The 27,512-nt window shown below is 37.4% G+C and overlaps 1 protein-coding gene across 1 annotated transcript in view; it reads left to right on the top strand.

The window, feature by feature from the left end:
- The window catches only part of LOC124157138 (kin of IRRE-like protein 2), a 213,439-nt gene that overhangs the window by 166,919 nt on the left and 19,008 nt on the right, over positions 1-27,512 (top strand). The window contains exons 2-3 of the mRNA XM_046531638.1: positions 22,891-23,096; positions 24,491-24,626. Of these exons, the coding sequence (XP_046387594.1) occupies positions 22,891-23,096; positions 24,491-24,626 (342 nt within the window). The remainder of the gene's footprint in view (positions 1-22,890; positions 23,097-24,490; positions 24,627-27,512) is intronic.

Genomic DNA, 27,512 nt, shown 5'->3' with positions numbered 1-27,512 from the left:
CGAATTTCTTATCGAAGGCTGGACTTGGAGCCTATATCCATGTGTTCGCTGGTAAGTTGCGAGTTGTTGTTTATTCTCACGGCCATTTTGTGTTTATTCTCACCGCCATGTTGCATTAATTCTCATGCCCGCACTACCACCCTTTGCTTATGAGTTCTTCTGATTCCTATTGTTATCTCTATGTGCTTATTAAAACAAAGTTCAAACTCTCAGATCATATTTTGTCGGAAGTGCTGCTGTGCTTATTAACATTGACCTTTATTTATTGAGGTTAAATTGTCTCACGTTTCTTGTATTTCCCGATGATATTTATAATATGTTGTGATTGTATTTTAGTAATATTTTATGTTATTGGCATAGAATTTGATAATGATATTAATTCACTGTGTTTTGTGCACTTTTTATGATATTATAACGGTGGATTCATCGAGAGTCTTGCGGAGTAATCATCGAGAGCGTTGGCACGGAGGTTATTGACGAGGAAAGGAGAATGAACAAGAAGAGATTGAGAAAAATTGTGTGTTTTGAGTGAATTTTATGTAACTGTGTGTTTATATATTGGAAATAAATGTTCCTTCTATTGTTCTACAAATGGGGATATTTATTTTTCCACCCACGCACATTACAATATGTTGAATTATGTGATAATAGATAGGTATTATGACAACTACAGAGCTAGGTTTTCTCATTTTTTAGTTGCACTGTTAGAAATGGGTTGAAAAAGAACAATATTAAAGTGTAGTGGGGCTGAATAGGAGGGAGGAAGGAGTAGGGGCGCAATCCTTTGGGCAGGTGATCTAAACTTTTCATTCGGCATCCAAACATTGTTTTGATGAGCTACCCAACGCTTTGGTTCTCACACCCAAAGTACTCGTCATCTTCTTTGGATGTAGCAACCAAAGGAGTAGTTGGAACATCCAACTCCTCATCACCCATTTCCTTTGGGTAACACAACCAAATGTATGGACAAGTCCTTTCCTTCACCTCAGCTTTGGGTGTGACACCCAAACCTACGATTCTCATATCCAAAGTGTTTTTTCAGTGTGCTTTCATTATTTCCCTGCTCGTGTATCACTTTTGGTGCTTGTGCACTTAAGGTCTACTGTATTTAAATGGAAAAAAGGGTACTCCTAGAGATTTCGAGAAATAGTTCGTTTCAGTGTTGATGTTGAGGAAACACTTTTTTGTAGTTATTTTTCTTTTTCCCCGCTCATTTAACTTTTAATTCTAAGCAGATATCACGTAATGGCTTAAAATTTAGTTATTTATCTCCGTATAAAAAGAGAGACAAGTACAACTGCCGAGTAGGGACTATCTAACTAAATTTTTATAGCTATTTATTGTCAAAATCATCCACGGCGTTGCTAAAAATACTCAAAATATGAGTTTGTGTTTTTAATGTTTTGTCTTAAAATAATAAATTCAGTATTGTATAGTATTTCCATACCATGGTACATCATCAATTGTTGCCTTCACATATTGCATCTTTCCATGTATGGAGTGTGCCATTTTAGTTCTTGCTCATCGTCAGAGACTCAAAATCCGTCGTTAGAGCTACTCGGGGAGCAATAAATATGGGCCCAAAGGGATAAACGGAAGAAAACGACCCTCTCCCACCATCCCGTGCCCTCCTCGTGATTCTTCTCGTAAATTTCTGGCTCGAAGGTTCCTTCAGAGAGCTCCACATACCCACCACTCCCCATACCCTCCACCAAAAATCATTTCCCCTTTGCTACTGAAACCGTCGCCATCAATTTAAAAGCTTCGCTATTGTAATCCATATGCTGATGCACTATTTCCATGTTCTCGTGCGGTATATGGGCCATGTTGATACTGAGAAAACAGTGCTGTCACTAGAAGGAAATATTAATTGCTTCATGTTAATGTCTCCAACAGCAGTCATTGTTGAAGAACTGCTCTTGCACACCTCGCAGCATATGTTTTCTTTAACCTAACTTAAGTATTTCTATCAAAAGAAAATACTTTTACAATATCTTTCTATACAGTATTTAAAATAGCATTAAAAATTGATAAGTAGAGAACTGGGTGTATAATTTAAAATTTTCTGAGATTTTGAAAATTATAAAAGTTGGTTTATGAATCTATATATCTTATTTAAAAATAAATTTTGATCATTTAAACTGCTAAATGCACAAGCTGATGCCAGAATTTACATTGTATTAATACATTTACACTATTTACTATGGTAAAAACATTATCATTTAAAATAAATTTATCATTCACACTATTAATCAATTGTAAACACATTCACACTATTGTAAACGTTTATTAAATTACTTTGGATGCGTTTTATTGCTTACTTATTCTTTCCTGAATATTCTACATAACGATGGCTAAGTTCTAACGACACGTATCTCAATAATAGCAACTTTTCAGGAGAGCAAAAAAACGATTACTTTTTTACTTGTACACTGAAATTAAAAACCAAAAGTTAATAAAACTGAAGAAAAAATCATTCGTTTGCAAACAGAGAGTTTTATTTTGCTTGTATTCTATTTTTTTATGTTATTACACTTTGTCTATGATAACTTTCACAAACCGGCCGAATTTGAGATACATGTTGTTAGAACTTGGCCATCGATATGTCTATTTCGTTTATACGTATCTCTGGTTTCGTACCAGGATATATTGTTTTCATATGTGTCATATTTTAGAAGAGAAATTATTCCATCCGTGACTACTTTTCCCAGGAGTTTTTTTTTTTATACATGCTCCTAGTCACCAAATCTTCCAGCTTAGTGCCTTCTGACGTCCCTTGCTTAACCCCTGGGACCTCAATATTCCTTGCCAATGCCATCACGCTCCGACGATGTCTAGCAATACCTTCACCTTTACATAATCCTCCGCCTTATTGTAATTTCCTTCTCCTGGCTGAAGACATTGCACGTCTCCGTACATATTTGTCCCGCAAACGGTAAATCCCTCGAAGCCATGTCACTTACCCCTCGGCGTAAGAAATCTCGCGGCGCTGGAGATGTACGAGATGATTGCATTCCTCGTCTGCCGTGGTGAAATGAAAGGTGTCCTCCAATAGCACCGCTCCTCCCATGATTAAGCATTCAGTCTTCTGCCGGGAGGTGAGGAGCGAACAGGCATTTCGGAGTTTAATCAACGCGTTCATCAAACGAGCCGGATGTATGTGTTTTGACGCCGTTGATGACAATTTTCCTGCATTACCTATGACGACGAAAGATCACGGTCGTCGTTGTGGAAATGTTTCATTGTAGTACCGGTAAATTAAAAAGGGATTTTCCTCAGGGATGACACATTCATTTGCTGCTAGTTTCATCGTATTAACTCATAAATGTTTTGCAGTATGACGTGGTGATTTTATTATGTGCATCTTTGTACGACTTACGAATGTAGGCTATTTGAAAATAATATATGACGAGTGATACCGAGGGGCTCGTGCCTACCTTCATGCAAAACACGCTTAAAAATTCCCAGATTATAAAATACCCGGTGAATTATCTTTTTTGGGAGTCTGAGTCAGAGCCATAAAGAATTTTAACGGATCCTTTAATGGCTAAAGATGTTACGATTTTGCTAAAATGCACTTATAATATTTCACGGTAGTTGACAAAATTGTTCTTGTGGCACATATCAGGTTTTGACAGATAAGTCCCCTTTCTAAATTATTATTTATACCTATTTCATCTTTAAATTAATTTTACTTGGTTATTTTATTCACTATTTATTTTTTTTTGCGAGATCTGTTAGTAATGAATACACCCATTTTCAGGTTCAAAATAAGCCGGGAAGAACGAAAGAGGCAATGATAAATATTGTCGGTGCTAGAGAGAATCAGCTCTATTTCATTCCAAGTGTCTCACGTGTCATAAACTTGAAAGTAAATATTACTACCACTCTTGGTATCAGGATAATTTTGCGGCTTGTGAAACTAGGACCTCAGAGGATTCAGTTTGGAGGCCCATTCAAAGGAAATGAAGTACTTCCCGGAGGGCTCTACGCTAAGGCCCACTGCCGCTGCCACCGAGTTATTTGCCACACATCTGAGGCTTCGTATTTGGCCCTTTGGCCAAATGTAGGCGACACCAAGCACTTCATCAACTAATGATGTGTAGTTAGATTACTTAATTATAACATGTGGATGAAGCTATCGCTTGTTTGTTTGATTTCTCGTGGGATGATTTGTGTGCAAAGCACAACAATGCACTCATAATGGGTTTGAAATCTGGTTATTTTAAATTATTCACAAGCATTTCGGAGGATACTGGCTGAGGCCAAGGTCAAATTATTCACCCTTTGTTTTAATTTTTTTTCTTCCCAATGCCTCTGCGGGTGACTATGAATGCTAACCCCAGGCTTATCCGTATATGTGCTTCTAAAATGAATTAACGCTGGATGATAGGATTTTTATTAACATAAAATCTGTTTTTACCAAACTATTACTGTGCAAGAAACCGATTTCACCATTGAATGACCTCATGTAGAGAAATGCTATATACATCTGGTATTTTCAAGTGGATAGGATGGTCAGCTTTCACCCGGAAGACACGGGTTCGATTCTCGGTATCCGAGTCAATTTTTGCCGGCTTCGGTGACAGCGGTGGTAAAAATATCGTCTTTTATTCTAGGTTGTGGGTTCGAGTCCCGTTTGAGTGGTTTAGCAGCTGCTCTAGGAATGAGTATTTGTGTTCGTCTGGAAATTTTCTGCAGGAACTCGATTGTGAAGGGATAATGTTCTCGCCTGCCAATCCTAAGGTCTCGGGCTCGAGTCTCGTGTTGATTATTTACCGCTATACATGGTGCTGATGCTTGTGCTTATTCACAAGCTTGTACTGCACAGTATACAGTTGTTAATTGCTGGAATCCTAGGTGTAAAGGCCATTGCGAGCAGTTTTCGGGATATGTGGAAAAAATTGGTAAATCTTTACCATAATTTTTACAGCACGTAACGATGTCCTCATGCAACTTTTTCAACTTAAGGTCTTCATTTGGTTTCATATTATAATCGCGTAATAACTACTTGTAACCAAAATGAAACTTCGGCTTGTATTTCTTCCACACATTTTTAACCCAGTCACGTCCTATTTCCGAAATTCAAATTCGTCATATTTGAGCCTGAAACCGTTGAAGGTAATTATTGTTTGGAAAACGGTATGGGATCATCCTTAGTGATGGTTTTTATGTATATACTAGCTGGCCCGGCGAACTTCGTACCGCCTAACATTCAATGAACTTATAGTTTAGTTGCACCATTTATAAATAAAGAGCAGCTGTATCGTTTTAATCATATTAGATTTATTATAAATTAAATGAGAAAATATTGATGAAATAAAAATTACACGCATTCAGCTGTTGATTATTTGTGTTATTAACCGTAAAAAAATGTTTTTAGGTCTAAGTCCGCAGCGTATACTTCTTCTCGTTCACGGGACAGGTTAACGCAACGCTAGACCGACGCATGACTGATGCTCAAAATAGTGTAAGAAAAGCCCCTATGAAGCAGCATTCGTATCAAATGACTTTAGGCGCACCAGTTATAGTATCTCTGTTTGGAAAAAATGCACTGCGTAAACGTGCTGCATGCATAAACGCACCACGGTGAGCCCTACACATTCGGGTTTAATGTCTTGCGTCAAGCGCCTTCTGATAAACAACAGTTTTTGTTTTGTTATCAGGCGCAAGATAAAGCGAATTAAGCTAAATAAAAATAGCGAAGCGAAGCAGGGACGCAGCGAGGGGGGTTTTTGGGGGGTTAAAACCCCCCCAAAAGCTCAGAGAATCTTTTTATAAAACATTTGGTTATTAATATTAGGGGGACGGATGAGTCACAAAATATTTAACTGTTCACACAGCCGCAAAACCTACCATTTTGAACCTTTTATCCTAAAATATGTCTGGGGAGGGCCCCCACACCTCTCGCTTACCTTGGCGAGTTTTCTATACCCTACAGACCCGCCAGTATTAGCTGCGCTTATCCATAATTCCTAGCTGCAGCCTTGAAGCGAAGGAAGAAATACAGCGGATGGTTTACCGACTCGTAAACATACCACATATTATTTACCATGAGAAAATCATGGGTTTTCACTGACACATGAGAACAAACATCACAAAAACTGAAAGACTGACCATGCAATTTGTTAATCGTTATCACGAATGCAACACGAATTGGAAATTGAATACGTTTAAGCTCAAAAGGGCATATAAGTTAGGATCATGGAATCTTCGGATTGAGAACTTCCTCATCTTTGAATTTTCCTTTGAGTATAGTGGCGTGAATCACTTTCATTATCAGTTTTTTTAATAACCAAACACGTTCCGTTGGATAGTTTTGGTTGGGTTAGGTTTCGAAAGATCATGAACACAGAGCCTACCTTTAGCTGTAAATTGTGCCGTGGTAAGCCAGGTGCGTCCAAGGACTTTAAATATTCAGATAGATAGTTGGCGACTTCGTCTTCGTTAATTACAAAGTTAAAAGATTTGAATTCATACAGAGTACACCGAAATTACTGATAATCAACAATTGCTTGTAGATTTGTTTACACACACGGTAGTTAAGTGTTTGTTGACAACTCAATTCGTGCTGAGCTTATCTCTAATTCAATTATTTTAATGCTATTTTAATATTACTTTAATATTTTTAACATGTTTGAGCATTTAAATTTTTTTAACATTGTTAAAAAATCAGTCTATAGATTAGTAAAAACGAAAAATAAATCTTATTTTTTTGACCGTCTCAACAATCAACTCCTAAAAACATATCTCTAAGATAAAGTTGAATTTTTTTAATGAACTTTTCCTATTTTTTAATGCCCTATATGTTATCCGGGGCTGAGACGAATCCAAAGAGCCTAATGTCACTAAAATCGGTGCAGCCGTTCTCGAGTTATAAGTGTTCTAACTAACACGATTTTCGACTTTCTTTTATATATATAAATACAAATAGATTATTCAAATTTGCAAATAAACTTTTGAATTATCACAAGTTTTTTCTTACTCACGCATTGGGTCTTACATTAAAAGAAATCATTGCTCCATAATTCTAAATATAAACCTGTAAATTTAGGTGGGCATTCCTCTTTAAATGAACTCATATGTTTTTCCGTTTATTTCACATTACTCCATTAATTGCATACATGGCACGACTCTCTCTTTTTCTTCAAAAGTATTATTTGATTCCCAGTTTTATTTACTAAACTCTATTAGGTATGCAACATTATTTTAACTCACACGATCTCGCGCGCAATACTTTCGAATGTCGATGAAAAACACCGCATTGGACTTACCAAAACTTCGTGGACCGTTTATTTATATATTACTATACCATTGATATCATCAATTTGAGATTTTATGTAGTGGGAGTTTCGTAGAATTAAAAAAATGCATAAAGTTCTTTTCCAAAATTTTGTATGAATAAATACGCACTTCAAATTGGAGAGCAACAAGCAGGTACAATATGAGGTGTGTCGTGCACCTGATGATGAACCTGTGAACTGATACGTATAGCTGATTAAAAAAATTGTGGACGAAAAAATTTTTTCAAAAGAATATTTTTCAGTGTATTGTGTCAATTGGCACTTCATCAAGTGAAAAAATGCTAAATCCAACGTGAATGACATAAGTAACTGTAGTTCTCCGCAGAATGTCCATTCTTGGTGAAAGACAGATTGGAACAAATACCGACGAGCGCAGATGGCATGGTCTGATTCTTTTTGCCGACTCCATGCGGCTACTGGGGAAGTAGATCGTCTAAGAAATTGGTAAGGGGTCCACTCCAATTTCCTTCCTTTTCCTCAATTCGCCACTGGAGCGGGGAAACGAAGTTGCCAGCCGGTCATGAGAACCTGCGGGTTGGAGGGAGGGCCGAACAATTGGCCAATGTCTTCGGGTTGGAAGAAGCGAGGTAAAGATGCAGGAAACAATCATCGTTTTTCCGTCAAAGTATCCGGCGTCTCGGTCGCTCGCCTGGCGGCGGCAGCGAGGCCAAGTGATTGATTGCTCCCTCCCACGACCTACGCCACCGCAACGCCTCCTTCGGATTTTGATCCATCATGCGCTGTCTCTCAACCACCCACCCCACAGCCTCTATTCTCTTCTGCTGGGCGAGCATCTTTGGAACTACTTTCCAGAGCACATATATTGAAAACACGTTGCCTATCCTCCCTTAGATAACGTGGCTCGATGACAGTTGTGGACATCATATTTTATACCCACTCCTGTGACCCAATTTTTCTTTGCGGTGATGACTCATCATTTTATTTCTTCTAGCAAATGTAACATTTGCTTACTAATGCATTACTTACTTCAGCAGACATTTGGCAGGGGGTGTTAGATAATAAGCCATTTACAAAATCAAAGAAAAGAAGATGCGCGAAGGATAGTTGAATTCCACTAAATTCAAAATAGCGTTATTGTTTGGAAGAAAACGAATTCTTTAACCTATCCTTCGGCAAACCATTCTCTAATTTTATCATTCCTGACAGTGTCTGGCAAAATGGTGGATTCTAGGATGGTGCCTATTCCTCGAGCCACAGTAAATAAAATGTAGTGGATAAGTGTCACTGATTGGATAGAGTAACAATCTCCTTGATTTTCCGGTTTTCGCATAGGGGAAAATTTTCGTGGTGTAAAATTGGCGTAAGAATTCAAGATGTCAAAAAAATAGCAGGCTACCCTGTTTCAAATTGTGTTAAGTCAATGTCCATGCCATTTGTTAAGTCAGATTAGACCAGAATTAGTAGAGAAACTAGTCCGACAACTATTCAGTCACCGTGATATAACAGTGAATAATAAGCTATTTCGCCAGTTTAAAATGGCTGATTTTGATATGGTTTTTACTCTTAATCCTTTCGCGAATGATTTGATGAGCTCATACCAAGCGGTTAACAACTTTTCAGCTACACCTCAGCCTTGGGAGTGAGTCTCGCGTGGTTGTTTGGTGTTTAAGTTGGCTGTCGAATTTTTATCTTGAATAGCTCGATGAGGAGGCGATAGTTTTAAAATAGGAAAAATACGAGTCTCTTTCGTTGTCAAACATTATCACTTATTCAGTGATTCATTCAAAATATTTTTTTAGACAGAAAAGGTAGAACTCATCCCAGACATAGCCACATGCTTGCATTTCACACATTCAGGTTAAGAACTGCAGTACCTTACTCTGGCCCCCCTCGCACTTCGATGTTTGGGGGTGTCCGAAGGGTTCCCATTATTCACTCATGTCACGGTGACTGAATAGTTATCTAGTCTGTCTCACCAAGAGGCCTTTTTATGCATTTACCGCTCTTGGTCACAGGGGTACGAGCTACTTTCTTTGAACACCACGAGTTCTTACGTCAATATTGCACCGCAAAAATTTTTCACCCGGAATTTGAAGCCGAAACCTTAAGGTCAGCAGCCAAGTGTTCCATCCATTATGCTACCACGCTCCTGCAAACCCTTTTATAATCGAAAATAAACATAAATTGGTGAATTGCCTCATTGTAGATCTGCCTGAAACCTGGTGGTAGCGCCTCCTTCTTCCTCCTGACTTCACTTCTTCGAAGCCGCCTACGGGCTTCGTTTGACGGCGTCATTGATGAATTTAAAGGGACTCTATAATTAATGGAGTGACGCCGTCAGCTTTCATCCTCCCTTCGGCCACGTCTCCACCAACCTTCCTGGAACGCCACTGCTCCGTCCCACTTGCTTCGCTCGCCTCCCTCTCTTCCTCTCGGGTGTTGATGTGTGACTCACGCTGAGGGAAGGAATTGCCTCACTTCTTAGCACGCCCCACAGCACGCGTTCAACCTCATCCCCGCCCACGTTGCCCACTCCTCACCTTTCCCCGACATCAATCAATCTGCCTCTTCTACAAGCCTTATGTCTTCTCACTTCCACGTCTTTCTTTCACCATCACCGTCTCTGTAACTCTTCAATGCTTACACGTAGACTAACTGCACTGCATTGCCGACATTTTCATCGATGAAATAAGGTAGCACATTTCTCCATTCATAATTTTTGACTCTTAATCTATGAATTTATTTGGCGAAAATTATATGGAAATTTAATTGATGTTCATCTGATTGTGGTGCATCTTGAAATAGGTGTCATTCTAATCACCACATTGTAAGCTCAATGAACGTAAAGCATAGCTCCTGTTCTCTAAATTAAACTTCCTTCCACTTTCTTCAATCCACAGTTGGTCGACTCTAACAACTAGCTACGCCTCCTGATCCTTCCGAAGTTATCAATCAATCTTCTTCTTCTGCAAACTTTATTTTCTCTTATTCGTCTTTGCTTTACCGGCAGCATATCTTTAACTCTTCACCGACTTCGGCAAAATGGCAGTGAAAAGATCGTTTTGGAGAAAAACTACAATTTTACAAAATTTCAACTGCAAATGTCTGCTATGCAACTGATTTTTGTGATTTTCGCTAAAGGCTAACAAACGCTCTTTTTTTGAAGAGGCGAATATGAGAGAAAATTTTTGTCAAAATCTGAATTTCTCGATAATCACTATCTCTTACTGATCCATCATCCTACTACTTTGCCTTAATCAGCACCTCCTGCAAATGATTGACTACGTCGCTCCCCGGGGGCGAAATAATGTTGGGGAAATTATGGCTTACTTCATCGCCTTCCCCAACCTGTGCCTTATCTACTATATCCCATTCCTATTCTTTCACCCTCGAGTTGGATCTGCTATCTTTTTCCTCATTCATCTTACATTTCGTTACCCCTCTCCTCGGCCCCGAACTCAAGCGAGATAATTTCAGTTCGCGCGTCTCATCTTCTGTCTCATCTCTCAACGTGAATCCTCACCTTGGCTTCTTCCTCATCTTGAAATGAATAGCAAACCCTTTATTTTCCCTCTCCCTGGAATTATTTGATCCAGCAAGCATTCATTTCACTTTCCATACTTTTTGCTTGTAGACGAAGAGAAACATGTCTCAGTAGTGAACCCCCTTAAGTTTGTACGCTAAAATCTTTTCCATAGAGCTATTATATTACTGTTTTGATCAATAATTTTTTCAACATTTATCTTTAAATAAATTGACGAATTTTCTGGTCTAAGAAATTTGTTGGCTATTATTTACTTTGTATTTACTTGCAATACTGAAGTAATAGTACCATTTTTTCTTATACTTTGCTACTTATATTTCATGGCATGTATAATCACTTTCTTAAGATACATAATCCATTAAGACCTCAAAAGTCAAGGAGTTAAAGTGTAAAAATGAAGTTTTTGTCATAGTCGAATCCAAATCTCCAATCTATGAAATACTTTGCTTTGTTGGTGAAGGGGCACCCCGACAAATGATAGCACCTATCGTGATATACGCTTGGATCTCTTTGCAGTAACAAGCAGTAGAATGGTAATTTTTCTATATATTTTTACATTGAATCTATTTGACCATAAAGTGCTAAGTAGTGTAGTGAAATTGCAAAATAAAGGAAGAAAAAAATGATCTTAAAACATACCAGATTTTGCGTCGCTGCTTCGGGACAGAAATCATGAATAGAAGAGCATGGACTTTGTACTCTTCTATTCTATAAGGGTCGTTAATATACATTCTATCTGAATAGAATCATAACTGGAGACACTAAGTATAGGATAATTATGTTATGCCTTCCAATACCAAGAGCATAGAGACACAGCCGATGCATGTGGGAATAGTGAAGCTTTCTCATTTCCCTAGGGAGCATGTTGAGTGCATGCACTGGTTCATTCACATTATGGTGCATGTGCGAACGAGATTATTGTGGAGAGAGCGAGGCAGGCGGAATAGGCCAATGGAGTAAATAGTCTTTTCAGGATTTATGTTGACCCAACGAACTTCCTATAGTTCCTTGACTAAGCAGTCATTTTGCCGTCTTGATCAGCTCATATCGTCGCAGATATTTCGAAGGGCGTACCTCCCGCCTCATTGAATTTTATTTGGTTGAAAGGAATGAATAGGAAAATTCCGAAATGGCCAAAGCAAGATACATCCGTGCATACGTTATAAATTATTTAAAAAATTATTTTACACAGCTGAAATTTGGGGTGTATTCTAAATCGATGGCTAAGTTCTAACAACTTGTATCTCAAAAAACAGCATATTTTCAGGAGAGCGAAAAAAACGATTAATATTTGTTACTTGCACACTGAAATTAAAACCCAAAAGTTCATAAATTGGAAAAGAAGCATTCATTTGCAAACAAAGATTTATTTTTTGCTTGTATTTTATTTTTTAAATGTTATTACGCTTTGTTTAATATACCTATCTCAAACCGGCCGAATTTAAGTTACGTGTTGTTAGAACTTAGCCATCGATATGGTGCTTCGCATAATATTTCTCATTTAAATATGAAGTCTGGTGAATCACCTTAGCGTTGGTTCTTTTCTCATGTCCCTCGAAGACACAATATATTTTAAAATTCGACCAAAAAGAGGTTATTTGACTTTTTAAGGAGAGCTTAAATTAAAAACTAAAATAATATCCATGATGTATTCCGACAAAGGGACTAGTAAACTTTCTCACATTAATTAAAATTGCTTTTAGAGGGTACTCCAAGTTCAAGTGCGCTCATGAGCCCTACCTACAAAGTAGTTATGAGCTATCATGCATTCATCAATATTATCATCCCTCCACAATATATGGGATTACTGCGATTTTCGTCAAAAGAATAGAATATTAATTATACGCCATATTTATTTTGAAAATAGTTTTACTCCTATCACAAGTTGGAGCTCTTCGAAGGCAATTAGAAAAATAGAAAAATATACCTATCTACCAATGATATAACAGGTGATGAGTGGCTGACGACTTATGGATTACTACTATATGGATTATTAGTAATGACTATAAATAACTGTGAATATTATACAATTTTATCAAACTTTCAAAGCTCTTGCGTCAAAAAAATATTCCACTTAGTTCATTTTTTAGAATTAGTAGGACATAAATCCGGTATAGTCAGTGGCGGCGCTAAGGATTTTGGGGAAATATTTGTGGGCCCCTTATATAAGCTATGTTTTTAATTTCTTCCTGCTCGTCAAGGGGGCAAACCCGCGTCGCGTGGTCTGCGGGGCCCTTTTTGACACCACTAGTTGTAGTTGTGTTATAATCGCAGTTTCGAATAGGACCTTAAAATTTTCCTCGCTAAAATTATTTCAGTATCATAAATTTACCTAATGCATCCAGATTGCTAACTGTAGCTACCTGAGCATTTTTTTTAGATTTATTGCTGAGTATGGAGGTGTTAGATAAATCGATGGGAGTACTTTTCACCATACACCATGAATGGAGAGTAATTTTGTTAATCACGCACAAGAACGCCTATGACAAAGTAGAAGCTAATCGATGCCTCAGACGCAAAAAGAGGGAGACATTACTCACCGAGGCTGAAATTTTCATCTCGACAGGAAAATTTACGACCGAAGTTGCTTCCTTTCTTATCGGGCAAAATGATATTTCAATTAATGACGGCACGCAGTTTCAATAAATCAGATCCAAGCTGCATAAAATGTCACGGCGGAATATGGCCATAAAACCAACCAACGAGCGGCTATCTCCATATTCATCTTTCTCCCCGTCGCAATTTGGCTGTTTCGTCTTGTGAATCAGCGCCATTTCCTGAAATTAAATTTACCTTACATTATATGAACAATGCCTTCCAATGTGAGACGTTAATAAATAACTCATTGACATTATTCTACGCTACCGATATCACATTCCTTTATGGATGCGAAATTGCTTCATGTGTGGTGTATGTGTTGGTAGAATTTGTTCAATTTGGGAGGTCGGAAACTATTTGGTTAAAATTCAATAACTCCTTATTGGTTGGATAAATATTACTTATACCGTTTCCTTTTTATATAAAGAGTGAATAATCATCATCGTCAAGTGTAAATTATAATGTAAAAGAGGTGGTCATTACATAATTAAATCTAAGCTTGAATCTGGTACGTGGTGGAAGGGCTCCATATTAGTAATGAAAGACATTTCAGTTTCACTGAAGTTGTGGAAGTAACGAAGTGTCTTTCTTTCCTATTATGGTAATTATATAATAATTTATGCCTGAATATGATGACTATGCATCGAAGCCCGATTCTTAATTCCAGGTCCAACAAAAGCGATAACTTAATAAAGATATTTTGCCGAAAGAATAGATATGCGAATTCCTTTTTACCTTGAACCATAAAAGACTTTAATAAATGCACGTTGTAATATCGTTGAAGCATTTCCTTTTTATATGCAAATAGTTTATGTCCTAACACCCCCTACCACACGTCTTTTAGGCGGGTTGCGGAGTAGTGTACAGATGAAGATGTAAAAAAGAAGTGGTACAATTAAATGTTATAGTATAACCAAAAAACCTGTTCCATTTGGTTAGTTTGGTCAGGTTGGGAGGTCAGAGAAATCAGCTGAGAATAAGCAATAGAAGCAGACTGAGTGCGAGGTATAGGTGCAGTTGGGGCAGAACCGAGGATTTCTTCACTCCATAGCGAAAAAGGCTTAAGACGAGAACGGTGTGTCGGAGTCGAAGTCTATGTGAGAGAGACTAAGGGAAGCTTTACCACGCTAACGCCCTGACGCCGTCACTTATTTTTTGCTTTCCTTCGAGATTGGTGGCGAAGTTTCTCCAAAGAAAGTTTCGGCCGCGCTCAACGTATAAAAAAAAGATCCGCCGTTGGTTCTCGTTTTTGCGCAATTAGTGAAATTGGACGCTCGGAAAAATCTGCTGTTCGTCTTATTAGCGGTACTTGGATCACTTTTTTTGGAGCTAAGTGATTCTTTCATTTTCCTTCTTCTATTTTTTAATTTACAGTGACTATTTCTCATAAATTTCCCCAGCAGTCTAGACTAACTTTGATCCTTTCCTCACGCCCGTATCTGGCATGAGTTACATTCTGTTGTAAAAAACCAATGTTTCCTCAAAGTTATGGACCCACTAGATTTTATATCAGGTTTTGCAAACAAATATCATCGGGTAATATTTCTTTTACTTATATTACTGATGAATTTACTCAATGGAAATTTTTTCATTGTTTTTTTATAATTAGTGAAATATCTTCCCCATTTTCGCAATATATTTATGTAAGTTTGGTGGATTCATTTTATTGTTTATTTTAGTTCAAAAACTTTTATATTGAGTTATATAGCAGTTGTAAATTTATATTTTAAGGATATTTACGGGGGGATTTAGAGAAAAATTAAATCAATTAGTATTTAAGACATCAGGTCGAGAAGATTTTTTTATTTATGACGATCTACGTGGACTTTTATAATTTAAGCACATTTTAGTGGTTATTTAAGAATGATTGACCCCTTAATCATATCATCAGGTATATTTTTAAGAATATATCATTGTATAGTAAATTAATGTCATTATTAACTTAAAAGATAATTAAATTGGAAAACCTCACTTCTTAGACTAAGACACTTATTTTGGGCACAAAGCCATTCCTAAGGTCTTTGCTGCAATTTGTAGAATTAATTTGCCACAGAATCTTGAAATATTTCGTGTATCGCGCGAGTATGAGTCAAGTGCTCCTTGTGATACATTCATTCAAGATAAGGCACACCAGATCGATAACCTATAAATATCATTTATAAATCTTGGTGAAATATAGCTTTAAAGACTGCTATCAGGGCAGTGAAAACATTTTCAGTGTTCTTTTTAGTGTTAGCGGCCGGTGTCCTAACGCCTCCCGCCATGTATATATGCGCCTATACATAGTAAGCAGATGTTGAAAATTTTAATCCCCCTCTTAATCTCTTTTGAGTTTTCTTCACTATAAAATCTTCGATGCACTTCCGTAATACGGGTTCGTGCTGCTTTACACCTCTAGCAAAGTGGGTTACTTGCGTGTGGCGATGGGAAGAAGGTGAAAGGAACAAGATGCGATTGGCCGTGGAGGTCCTTTTGTAGCCCATTTCACATGGAAAATTATCAAATATGGGTTTATTTAAAGAATAGCAAATGGAAGCGAAGGAATATTAATCTCCAAGGAACCGGATGGGCTTCTAATTTCTCTTCAGTGGCATCGGTTATCACATAAATACTTACCTGCGTTACGGTGTATGCGGTGTTATGAATTTCTTAGACATTGCCAGTTTCATTAATATTAGTACCACTTTTCATGCAAGCGTATTTAGGTGTAAGTATTTTTCTATACGAAATTTTAGCATTTTAAAAATATAACTCAGATTTTTTTATGTAAACGAAATTCTGTCACAAAAGCCGTTGTAAAGCCAATCAATTCTATACCAATTAGTGTAATAGACAAGCTTAACGTTATCAAGGAGCTTTGTGCTAAACTGCCATATCTTGCGTAGTTGTTGTAACTGTAAATGCAACTTTTAAATTTAACGTGAAATGAAATTGTGGTGCCATAACAAGACACAATCGGACACTTTCTGATTATCTTGCATCCTAAACTTTCCCTATTCCTTCACCTGCATTCAACGTCAAACTTGTCACGACTTGGAGTTGTAACTTCCCTTGAGGGAACTTCACTCCGTGTAATGACGTCATTTAAACTTGTGCCTTACGATCCAGCTGTCCTTACGTCCTCTTATTCCATTATATAAATATTCTGCTAGAAGATTTCCCCATCCAATTATCCATCTTCAATTTATCACCAGCCATTATACTTCCGTTCAGCTTTTTTTTCTGCAAAGTAAATTATTCACAAAGCGTGTCAGCAATATTTTCTCTCCATGGAATACAATGCATTTTATGAACACAAATCTCAAAAAAATACGATAAAGGATACCAAAAAAATTATTTTCAAATTTCTCTTGATAAATTACTATGGCTAACATGTACAACCATTTTTAATACTTTTATAGTTCCGTTGGTTTTGCTAACTTTATTGCCAACTGAATCATGGGAATGAAAAACCAACTTTTATGGTGTAGTGTTTAATATAAATTCAAGTCATCGTTACTTTATTTAATTTCTCATGAATATAAGACCCTTAGAAACCAATTTCACTTTTTATATATCTTTCATGGTGCGTAGACATAGCAAGGAAATGTTTGTTCTAATCGCTTTAAACTTGTACATAAAAACTGATTATGATGGTCACATTCACTATAGGATCTATAAAAGCATGAATAAGTTCACGGGCTATGGTCTTAACTTACTAAAGAAATATTGCTCTCACAGTGTTGAAGTGCTAGAATTCCTCTCCATTCAAAACCCTATCGTAGTAAAAAAATAAGGAAATGGTGCGTAAAGAAAATTTATTAAGTTCAAATGATTCATCGGTCATACTTTTCATCATATCAGTTATATTTATAATTAGATACACAGTAACTTTTATTCTGCATCAAAATTTTGAGTCTAAGGTCAAGTTTTTGTTTAAAAAATTTTCTTTACTTAAATCTTATGTATATAAACAATTTGTTTCTACGCTTGAGCTAGATTCGGTCTATTCGTCAGTCTCAGCGTTCAATGGAGGCTAAGATGAAATAAGATAGATGGATGGACATTATTCATTGCCAATCGCCCTTGGGTGAGAGGGGTGAATTTTGGATGTGATTGAAAGCCAGGCTTGGTGAAACTGTTAGCATCTTTGAGCAAGGTCGACCTCTTACCCCCATGTACTAGTGATCAGATCTCCTGAGGCAGCTCTGCTCTATCATTTCTCGGCTAGGATAGAGGGAGGATTAGAATAAATAAATTCACGTTCAAAAGAAGTTACCATTTTTCACTACAAAAAAAATGATACTCCAATTTCTAGGTTACGAAGCAATCAAATCTTAAATATCGTTTGAATTGTTTACAGCTCAATCCACGAATTTTTTCTTTAAGTGGATTTTTAACCTATTATTTACGTTTATGGAGTTATTTGTGGGTGATAGCATTACTTCAGCAGCTATTCATTCAAATATACTGCAATTTCTTTGGAAATTATGCCTACGCTCTTGCATTCACAAGATGAGAAGAAAACTTTGCATTTGCATGCCTAATTTTACAGTAATTTAAAAAAATTCTATTAAATTACAGTTACAGATTCATACCACTAATAATCCATCAGTTTTAATTATGGTCACTTTATTGGCACAATTCTTTCCTCAAAACAGGGTCTTTGAATAAATATAATCTTGTGCACCTAGTATCTGGGTTGACATACCACAGTAAGGAGTTTATCTAGTAGGGAGTATTGTATCTCTCTCCTGGCCAGCAAGCCTTAGCATATTGCCAATAGTACTTATGAAAATGGGTTTTAGGGGAAATAAATGTATTTTGAGAGATATTTAGAATACGATATAATACTTTTTTAGTGCTCATTGATTTCACTTGATAAAATAAAAACCTTGATTAGATGGATACATCTCCCTTACTTCTCATTTTTCTATCTTAAGGCACTATTTTTCTATTTTAACTATTTTTCTGGGTTATAAAATGTCCTTCGACTGTAGAATCGTCCTTCAAATATATTTGGAACCGAATGTCATCGATAATTTCCGGTACCTTTAAGTGCAGACTCGTTTAAAATTCTGTAATTCCCGCGGGTAGTTTTATTCTGTGACTGAGAGAAAGACGGATTAGATTTGGGGCACAAGTAGCATGGTTATACAGTGGCAAAGGAGAAGAGTAGGTAAATGCTGAGATAACGGAGGAGATAAGCTAGACAAGGAGGAGTTGTCGAGGTGGTATGATGACATGAGGACACACCAACGGGACGTGTCGACCCATAGCGTCGCAATAGTCTCCGGGACAAGGGTAGAATTGGACGAGGAAAGGAAGGGAAAAAACAATGGAGAGAAAAATAAGGAAATAAAAATGTCCCGGGATCATTCTTTTGTAGAGTAGAAGAGGCACGTATCCTTCCCTCCTCACTCCTGGCTGAGCAAATGAAAGGGATGAAGAATGTAAAAGGAGGAACGCGAGGAGAGCGGGTGTGAGAAAAAAATGAAGGTGGAGAAGGAACACCTTCCCCTTACACCCTCATTGCTTCGCCTTGTCCCCGTTCGCCCATTCCATTTCCTTGTCCGGAAGGCTAACAACGAGCCTGCCTCATGTACCCAAGACTCTGAGATGCTGCTATTCATCATGTTAATAAGTGTGTTAATTCTCGAGGAAGGCTCCGGGTCATTTGCGTAGTCAGGTTGGAGCAATGCATCTCTATGGATCATTGTAGGATCAAGAACGTCTTGGCTCGTGCCATAATTCTATCTTTACCACGATTAAGGCGTCTAATTTAATCACTCTATTCAACCAAATGGACTAATTAAAAAAAAATATTATTTTACTCCAATTATTTTACTCTGTCATAAACTCCTATGCCTACTAGTTCTTAAATTTTAATCATAAAGAAGCAAACAAATATGATGCGTTTTTAATTTATATGGGTGGAATTGTTATTACTAAAATATTTACAGTAAATGAAGTATACCTAAATTCATAAAAACATAATTGGACCAACCTGGTGAAAGTATAAAGTTTTTTTAATAACAGTTGAAATTTTATTAAAAAAACCCACTTGTTAAAGTTTCTGCAAGCATCCAAAAAATAGTTAAAGTAGTTTTCACAAGGAGTCGCACTTCAAAATGCAGCCACTGAAATGCGAAATTCAACCTTTTTTGACATCTTCACAAATTTCAGAAAGGGTGGTTAGCAAAGATGAGTATCAATCGGAATTCAGAACATTTCGGCGAGGAAAGAGAAGTAAATTCATAAATTTGGGAAGCCTTTACCTAGAGAGGTTGCATCTTCAATTGGCTGTAAGACATCACATACCGACTGTGAATAACATAGTAGTCGACGTAAATCCTTTTTGAATTTTATTTTCCTCTTCGCAGCATTAAAATCCTCAGATAACTATACTGCAGTCCTCCCTTTCTTCCTTTAGCTCCCTGATTTTCCTATTTCTTGTGCCCTTCTTCATCTACCCCGAGTAAGCTATCTCTCAGTTTTTCTCCGAAGGCTTTTTCTTCTATTTTTCCTCCATTACTTTTCTGGTGTAATGATGTAACATCCACGGGGTACCTCGGGCGTATAGAATTGCAGAGTTCTCTTGCATCGTCTTTTCATAAGTACGCAAAGATTGCATTGCAAGTATTTCAATGCAAGAAGTATTTCAATGCAAGAACCTTGCATTGAAATACTTCTCTGAACGTAGTTCATATATAAGATTAATATAATTTTCTATATCGTGGCTGCAACTTTTTGAGCACGGGTGTGTGAAATAAAAACGGCATCTGTGTCTTCATTGCATAAACCTTTTTCGTCCTTCACCATGATGCTAATGATAGCTTAAAAAACGTAAAGGTATTCAGAGAAGTATTTTTTAATTATTGAAATATTTCCATCTTCTTTAGTTGTGCAATCCGTTATCGGATTGGTTAGTGACAACTCTCCACGTCTCTCTATCTTCTACCATTTTCTTCATTTCCGTATACCGTCCTTATCCAGTATCTTTCATTATAATCTTGTCCATAATTCCATTCTAGGTCTTCTTATGTATCTACTGCCTTCCGCCATTCCTTCAAAAATTATCTTCATCAACCCTTCATGCCGCGGTATAAGTCTAATCCATTTATCCCGCCTTCTTTTTGAATTTCTCCATAGGTTCCACTAGTCTTTCACTTTTCTCAAAACTTCATATGCCACTCGGTCAAACTTATTTTGATATACCTTGTACAACACCGCATCTCATAAGCACCTAGTTTTTTCTTCTCCGCTTGCCCGACGGTTCATGTTTCGCTTCCGTACAGCAACACGCTCAACGCAAAGGTCTTGACCTACTATTTCCTGTGCGATATTTATTCTGTCTCTGAAGTGAAGAGTTCCTTTAATTGTTCTATCTCCTTTGCGATATTTAGCCTTTTTCGGAAGTGAAAAGTTTTTCTAATTTTTAAAAGCTATATTTTCTCTAAATATTCTATTTTTTATTTTTTTATATCCTTACTTGCACTTTTGTACATATTAACCACTAAACAGTTTCGTAGGAGGCTCAACTTCTGTCGAATCACCGTATGCCCTTTGGGGCTCTCCTGCTTATTAGTTTTCCACTCTCCCTTCCAAATTGAAAAAGGTATTCAACACTCTTTCCTTCCACCTACCCCAATCATTTCATCTCACCTCATAATAGCCTGGAAAAAGAGAGAGAAATTCCCTCGTGTCCATTGGTTTCCAAAAGCAGTTCACGTTAATTAAAATTGATCGTCTGGGAATCGAACGGATTCACGGGTTGGCCTAATGATGGTGAAGTGGAAGCCTTTTTTTCTCCCCCGTATCCCTTACGTAATCGAAATCATGCCCAATGGGCAGTGCCCGTTTTTTTATCCATATCCTTTTTTTTAACTTCTCTTCCCCTTGGTAACCTGCAATCACATCCTTACCTCACACCATCTTCTCTTTCACAATACCTCTCCCCCAACCCACTACTTTCTGCCCTTTTCAATACCTGCAGCGTCACACCTAACCCACCCGCAGTAACACCGCACTAAAAGGACTGCTGACCCACTCCAATTAAATCCGCGATATAACAGCGATAAGTTGAAATGAGGTTTGCCATCTGAAATGGTGATCTAATGGGAGATGAGTGGAAGCCAGAGGGACCCAGATAGGAAAAGGAACGATTTCTCCTATTGAGCGGAAAGTGGGGCGGATATCGTTATTCCTTTTTTTATCTCCAATTCGTTCGGATTCAGCAACGGAGGAGCCCTAAAGCGATTCTCTTTTTTTCCACCCACGCCGTGACGCGCACACAATTCACTTCTTTTTTCTATTTTCGTTCGCCGCCAGCTTTTCCGCCACATTTTCACTCTTAAGTGATTGTGAGTAAGATTTTTTTTTTTAATACTTCTGTTTATACCTCGCTCATCATTTTTAAGATCTTCTGGAAGGGCTTCGGTGGGTATCATAACTACATAACCGATGAAAAGCTATTTCTCGTTTATTTTTTTTCTCTCCAGCTTCTCGCTGATTTTATTTCATTGACTATCAATTCCTTTTAAATCGTCCTCATTACTCTCTGTTTGCTCTCTCTCTCTATTTATTCACTTGGGATATTTTTTGTATGATGCTTGCCATGTCTTACCCCTTTTTATCGCTCGATTGGAATATTCATTGCGAACAATAGGGACTCCATCCATCTGGCGAGCAAATTCCTCAATCATAGGTCATAATTATTCCCAAATATTTAAGTACACATAATGAAAAATTGTAATTACCAATGGAATGGGCAAGCTTGTCATTAATGATTACTTAAACCCTACCTCAGATGTACGATCTTCCACATACGTTGAAATTTGTGATCAGCAATGCGTACTACATATCTATTTCAATGACATATCCGTAAAAAATAATGAACGTATTTTATTCCATCTTTCTTTTATTTAATACTAATAGCATTTGTAAATAAAGTTTGGTAAAAAATGTACTCCGAACATGTGTAAATTGTATTTATTTACCCTGATAGTGTGAACTGCTGGGCATTGTGGACATGATTATGTTTTGAAGATTTAAGTTGATTGAAGGTTATCAGTCATTAGCGATTTTCATCGATTCAATGGTCAAAAACATATATTTTAGAGTGCATTGCAACGCCTTTTCTTCGATTACACCCATGACTAGTTTCATTTGATATATCTTTTTCGCAGCTATTCGTTATTGACCTACTTTATGCTTCAATCAATTGAAGCGGAGAGCTGCGATGGCTCTTCTCGTTGTACCTGAAGTTCTCTTTATTATTTTTGGGGATGCAGTCATGTGTGTTTATTTTTTTATTAATTGCGTTGTTAAATTACTATTTTTGAACTGTTTTCATCATACCAAGGAATGCAGAAAAATTTCATATAAATTTGAGGAGGTTTTTTTAGCTAATCGGGTATTTCATCCAACTGCTGCTATTTAAACCTATTCTCGCGGCATCCTATAAATTCTCTCTGGTAATTTTACGTATACTTATTGTTACAGGTGCCCCAGGGATCCGTCTGATGGAGGTGAGGATTCCGATGCACACAGTGAGAGACCATAGCGCCCGATTGGAGTGTCACTTCGACATGGAAGGGGAGTCCCTCTACTCCGTCAAGTGGTACAAGGACGGAAACGAGTTCTACAGATACCTCCCCAGGGACATGCCCCCGGCGCAGGTCTTCCCACTGCCCGGAGTCACCATCGACGTGAGTACTAATTACCCAATTTGGCTCGCAATCTTTTCCAGCCATACCCTCAGTAAATCGAGTACTCCAATTCCAAATCGGCAAATATTGCCAAAAGAAGTTTTGCGATCCTCCATACTTTAATCTTTTCATGAATTAAAACAGTTCTCCTTAGTTATTCGACCGTCTCAATCATCCTATATAATTCAAGTTGTGGTCACAAATTACATGTGGTGAAAGTGGTCTTTTATGTACTTCTGAGTGATATACATTTCAATCGACAGTTCATGAAAATTTTATTTTTATTTCACGTAGAAAAATGTATGCATTTAAGATAAATATTGTTGCATAATTATCCTCAGAGCGATGTTTACTTGGATCAGTAATCACCCACTATAAATGTTTGTAAAAATTGCTTATTGATGCCTTCTCAGTTTTTTCATTGACTACATGGTTGCTTTCCAATCTCTCCATTATAATTTTCAAAAGTAAATATTGAGAACTCGTGATTTCATATTTAAAACTTAATAATTGAAAGACGAAACTTCACCAAATATCTTCGCTTTTTCCCTGGTAGACTTTGGCTTTTCGCAAAAATAATTTTATTAAGTTTTTAGTAGCAGAAATAACGTATGTACAATGTCGTAGTGATGTACAAAATAACCCGCAGGGTTTTCATTCTGAGAACTTTTATTGTAATCACAAAAAGCGAATGGATGTACCTTTACGGAAACAGATGGATTTTCGGCATTTATATAAAGCGAACTAAATATAAGGCGGCGAAATAGCGAGCTTATCACCTTCGACCTGAAGACGAGAGCATGGTTTCGAAACTCTCGCCTCTCGTAACAGACGAACGCGGTTGGAGTACCTGGAAAACTGCTCTCATCATGAACATTGCCGTCAGTGGGTTAGCCAGGAATTTTGTTCGGGAGGGGTCCAAAACCAGGGGTGAAATTTTTTGAAAAACAGGTTACTAAGTAGAGGGTTTCAAACCAATTTTAATACTTTTTCATGATCGAAAAAACTTCATTTTTCAAAGACATCTTTTGTAAACTCATGATTTTTCAGTATATTTTATCGTTTATGGAGCAAAGTAATTGTGCTTATATATTTCGGGGGGGGGAGGGGGTCCCTGGATCTACCCCGTAACTACGCCACTGATCGCCGCGGAAACCTTCGCAGGAAGATGAAACTATGTTATTTTTACACTAACTCTTATAACAGCATTTGAATAATTCTTCTTCATTTCATCTAATCGAACTTGTTAATTCACTTTTTGTGGTGCATTCTCAAGAAACTGCATTTTTTAAATTATATTAGGAGATCATTTGTTGATTAATAAATAGTATAGGATACAAAAATGTCGTTAAAATTTTTGTAGTTGTTATGTGTTTTCTTTTTCTTCTCCATAGATGCATAACTCGACGGAGAGCACGGTGGTGTTATCTTCGGTGAACCTGTCGAGCACCGGCCGCTACCGCTGCGAGGTGTCCGCCGAGGCACCGTCCTTCCAGACCGTCTCCGACCACGGAGACATGGTCGTCGTCGGTGAGTGTATACATTAATGGCTGTTGCCACACACTGTCATCTGGAGAAAAGTCTCCGAGTCACATCATATACAGGGCGGTATTAACTTTTTATGGGAACCTCAAAAGGAGATATGGTGGTTGTGTTGGCCAGATTGTTGGCTTCACTTCTTGAGGGCCCGGGTTCTAATCCTACTGGTGGCGGATATTATTTAAAGGATCTCCTCTTGAGTGCTTAGCGGAGGGGGGCTCAAGTAATCCTTCCACCAGATGGGACGTTAGACCGTGGATCCCTTGGCGTCTTTCGCGTTAATAGCAGTCAGATGCCGACCCCGTTCTCCTCCTACCCTCCTCAATATTCTCTCCTCCCTACCCTCTCTCCACCTTCCCTAGTACCGCAAATAACTAATACTGTCGATCGCCTCCTCTAGATGCAATACCATACCAGGACAATTAAATCTGGCTTTCGTTGTGTTATCTTGCACCGCCTTAATTAATGATTCAAGATTCTGCCGCAGTTCTTACTTTCTCCACTATCCCTACAGAGTCGTCAACAGGCACGTAAATATGACGAGCTGCTTTCATTTTCTTTTGAGATGCAGGTTATATAAGTCTCAAACAATGGATACACAGCATCAAGGGTGTTATTCCGCGGAATCGTCGAAGGATTTCAATCCACATACCTGCCAGCCTTCGCCGTCCATGGAGTTAGAATTTGATCTCCATATCTTTTAATAGAATGAGTTTCAATTCAATTCTTGGCACATAGAGGAGGCAGTAGTACATTAGTAGTAGTAGTAGTATATCCCGTTGAATTCTTTTTATTGCGTCTCAGGTCGCATTTCGATTAGTTTTCTCAAATGTCCACAGCGAGGCGATGAGTCCAGGATGATCCATTTATACCTACTCAATATTTAATATCAACTGATTTGGGTGTTACTTGGTGTAACGATGAAATGTTCATGATGAAATAAAACCCAGTACTGTTCCACAAACTTTTTATTATCAGTTGTCGACTAGTTTTGACGCCTATACAGTCACTATCAAGACTAACTAACAGTTAGTGTTGATAATGACGGTATAGACGTCGAAACTAGTTGACAGCTATTAATAAAAAGTTTGTGGAGGAGTACTGGGTTTTGTTTCACCATGCATACTCAATATTTACTACTTAATATTTGAGTTCGAAAAGAATTGTAATAAGTTTCATACATCATACCATAATGAATATAAATTTCGTGAAAAGACCTGACTATGGGTTCTTTTTCTATGAAAGTCGGATCGTTCTCCCTGTCAGTTACGCGTACGGCGACTTTTGTAAACCCATTTAAATGTGCGGTGAGTGGCAACACATCAAGGGGCTGACTGGAGAATCCTCTATTGCAATATTGATAGTTATAGGCCTCGCCAAAGGTAGCTTAATACGAGATAAAGAGTAAGTAATAAAGACATTGCCTTCTCCCTTCACGAGTCTTCGGATAATATCTTAGAAAGTTGATTTTATATGTATTCCAGTACAGGCATAAAAGTTCTTGTGTTGGTTATTGAGTTGCCAGACATTTTCTCGAGCACTCATGTATCAGTCCGGGTACTCGGGTAGCCACACGAAGAACTCGGGAGAAAGCGTTGGGGCAGGTCTGGGTAACCAAGTACCGTATTTTCTTTAATTTCATTTAAAATTAAGATGGACCTTGAAAAATTGAATATAAAGTAATGAAAATTTAATATTGAAAATTTTTGGTTTTCCTTGAAATAAGGCTGCCGAAAACAACTATCAGTTTATTTCAATCACTTCTAAGTTTATTGTTTATTCATTTGTTGCGTCTATTTATCAATTCCTGCTAATATTTGTGGCTGCATCGGTGAAGCAATTCAGTAAAAATGGGGAAATGTTTTGTAGGCGAAAAATCTATTTTTCACTGTCTTTAATTCGCCCAAGAATAAGGTAACTGAGATTTTTTGCTATAATTTATCAAGTTATTTATATTATAATTTTGGAAACTGGTATGACTAGCGCATTACAAAATTATCTCTTGGTGAAATTAGCGCATATGCTGTCGTATACTGATTGTTGAAGGTATTTCCCCTTCTGTTCGTGCAATATTCAATTTCATTTTCTGCTTCAACAATATTTCATGTAAAAAAATAAAAACTTTCAAATAATAACTTTCAAGAGCTTTTTGTTGGTGCATAAGGCTTCTTAGTTTTTTTTAGATAATTAGGACTCTACACTGTATATCTCACCTGTGTGCAAGTTTATGGAAATTAGGTACTACTGAAATCCTTCTGTATGATATCGTTGATTATTCTGCGCCACGGTTGTTGGCGTAAAAAGCACGCAAGAAATATGCTCTAATTTTAGCACCTGCATGATCTTATTTATTTTGTTAGCCACCTGGGAAATCTGTATCCACCTTCTGGAGTAAAAGAAAAAAATACAAAAAGCTTGAGCTCAATCAAGACCAAAGGAATAACTCAGCAAAACGAAAAAAAAAATCTTATACTAATGTTTACGAATTTATGATGAAGGCTAAAGTCTTGTTCATAGCAAGACTTGGCGTAACTCAGATAGTTAAGTAATACACTCCACCAATTAAAGGTCAAACCGTGGAATCGATTTAATCCAGGACTTTGAATATTTCATTTAGCTGTAAATTAAATTTTTTTCTTGAAATTGGCTATTTTCAATAGATATATTATCTTTTATTCGACGAATAACCATTCCAAGCCGAGTTAAGACACTTTAAGTTGCTGTAAACCAGTAGCCGCTCTTGTTAAGTCTTCAACTTCATCGTTCATGTACGCTTCAATCCCCCTATAGATCCACCACTGATGGTAAACTTAAGCTAATCGTAATCTAGTATTTTATTCATCTTTAAGGTATTACAATTTTTAAAACAAAATGTAC

This window comes from Ischnura elegans, chromosome 4 (genome assembly GCF_921293095.1).
Source record: "Ischnura elegans chromosome 4, ioIscEleg1.1, whole genome shotgun sequence".
NCBI lineage: Eukaryota > Metazoa > Arthropoda > Insecta > Odonata > Coenagrionidae > Ischnura > Ischnura elegans.
This window is presented reverse-complemented; position numbering and strand designations above follow the sequence as displayed.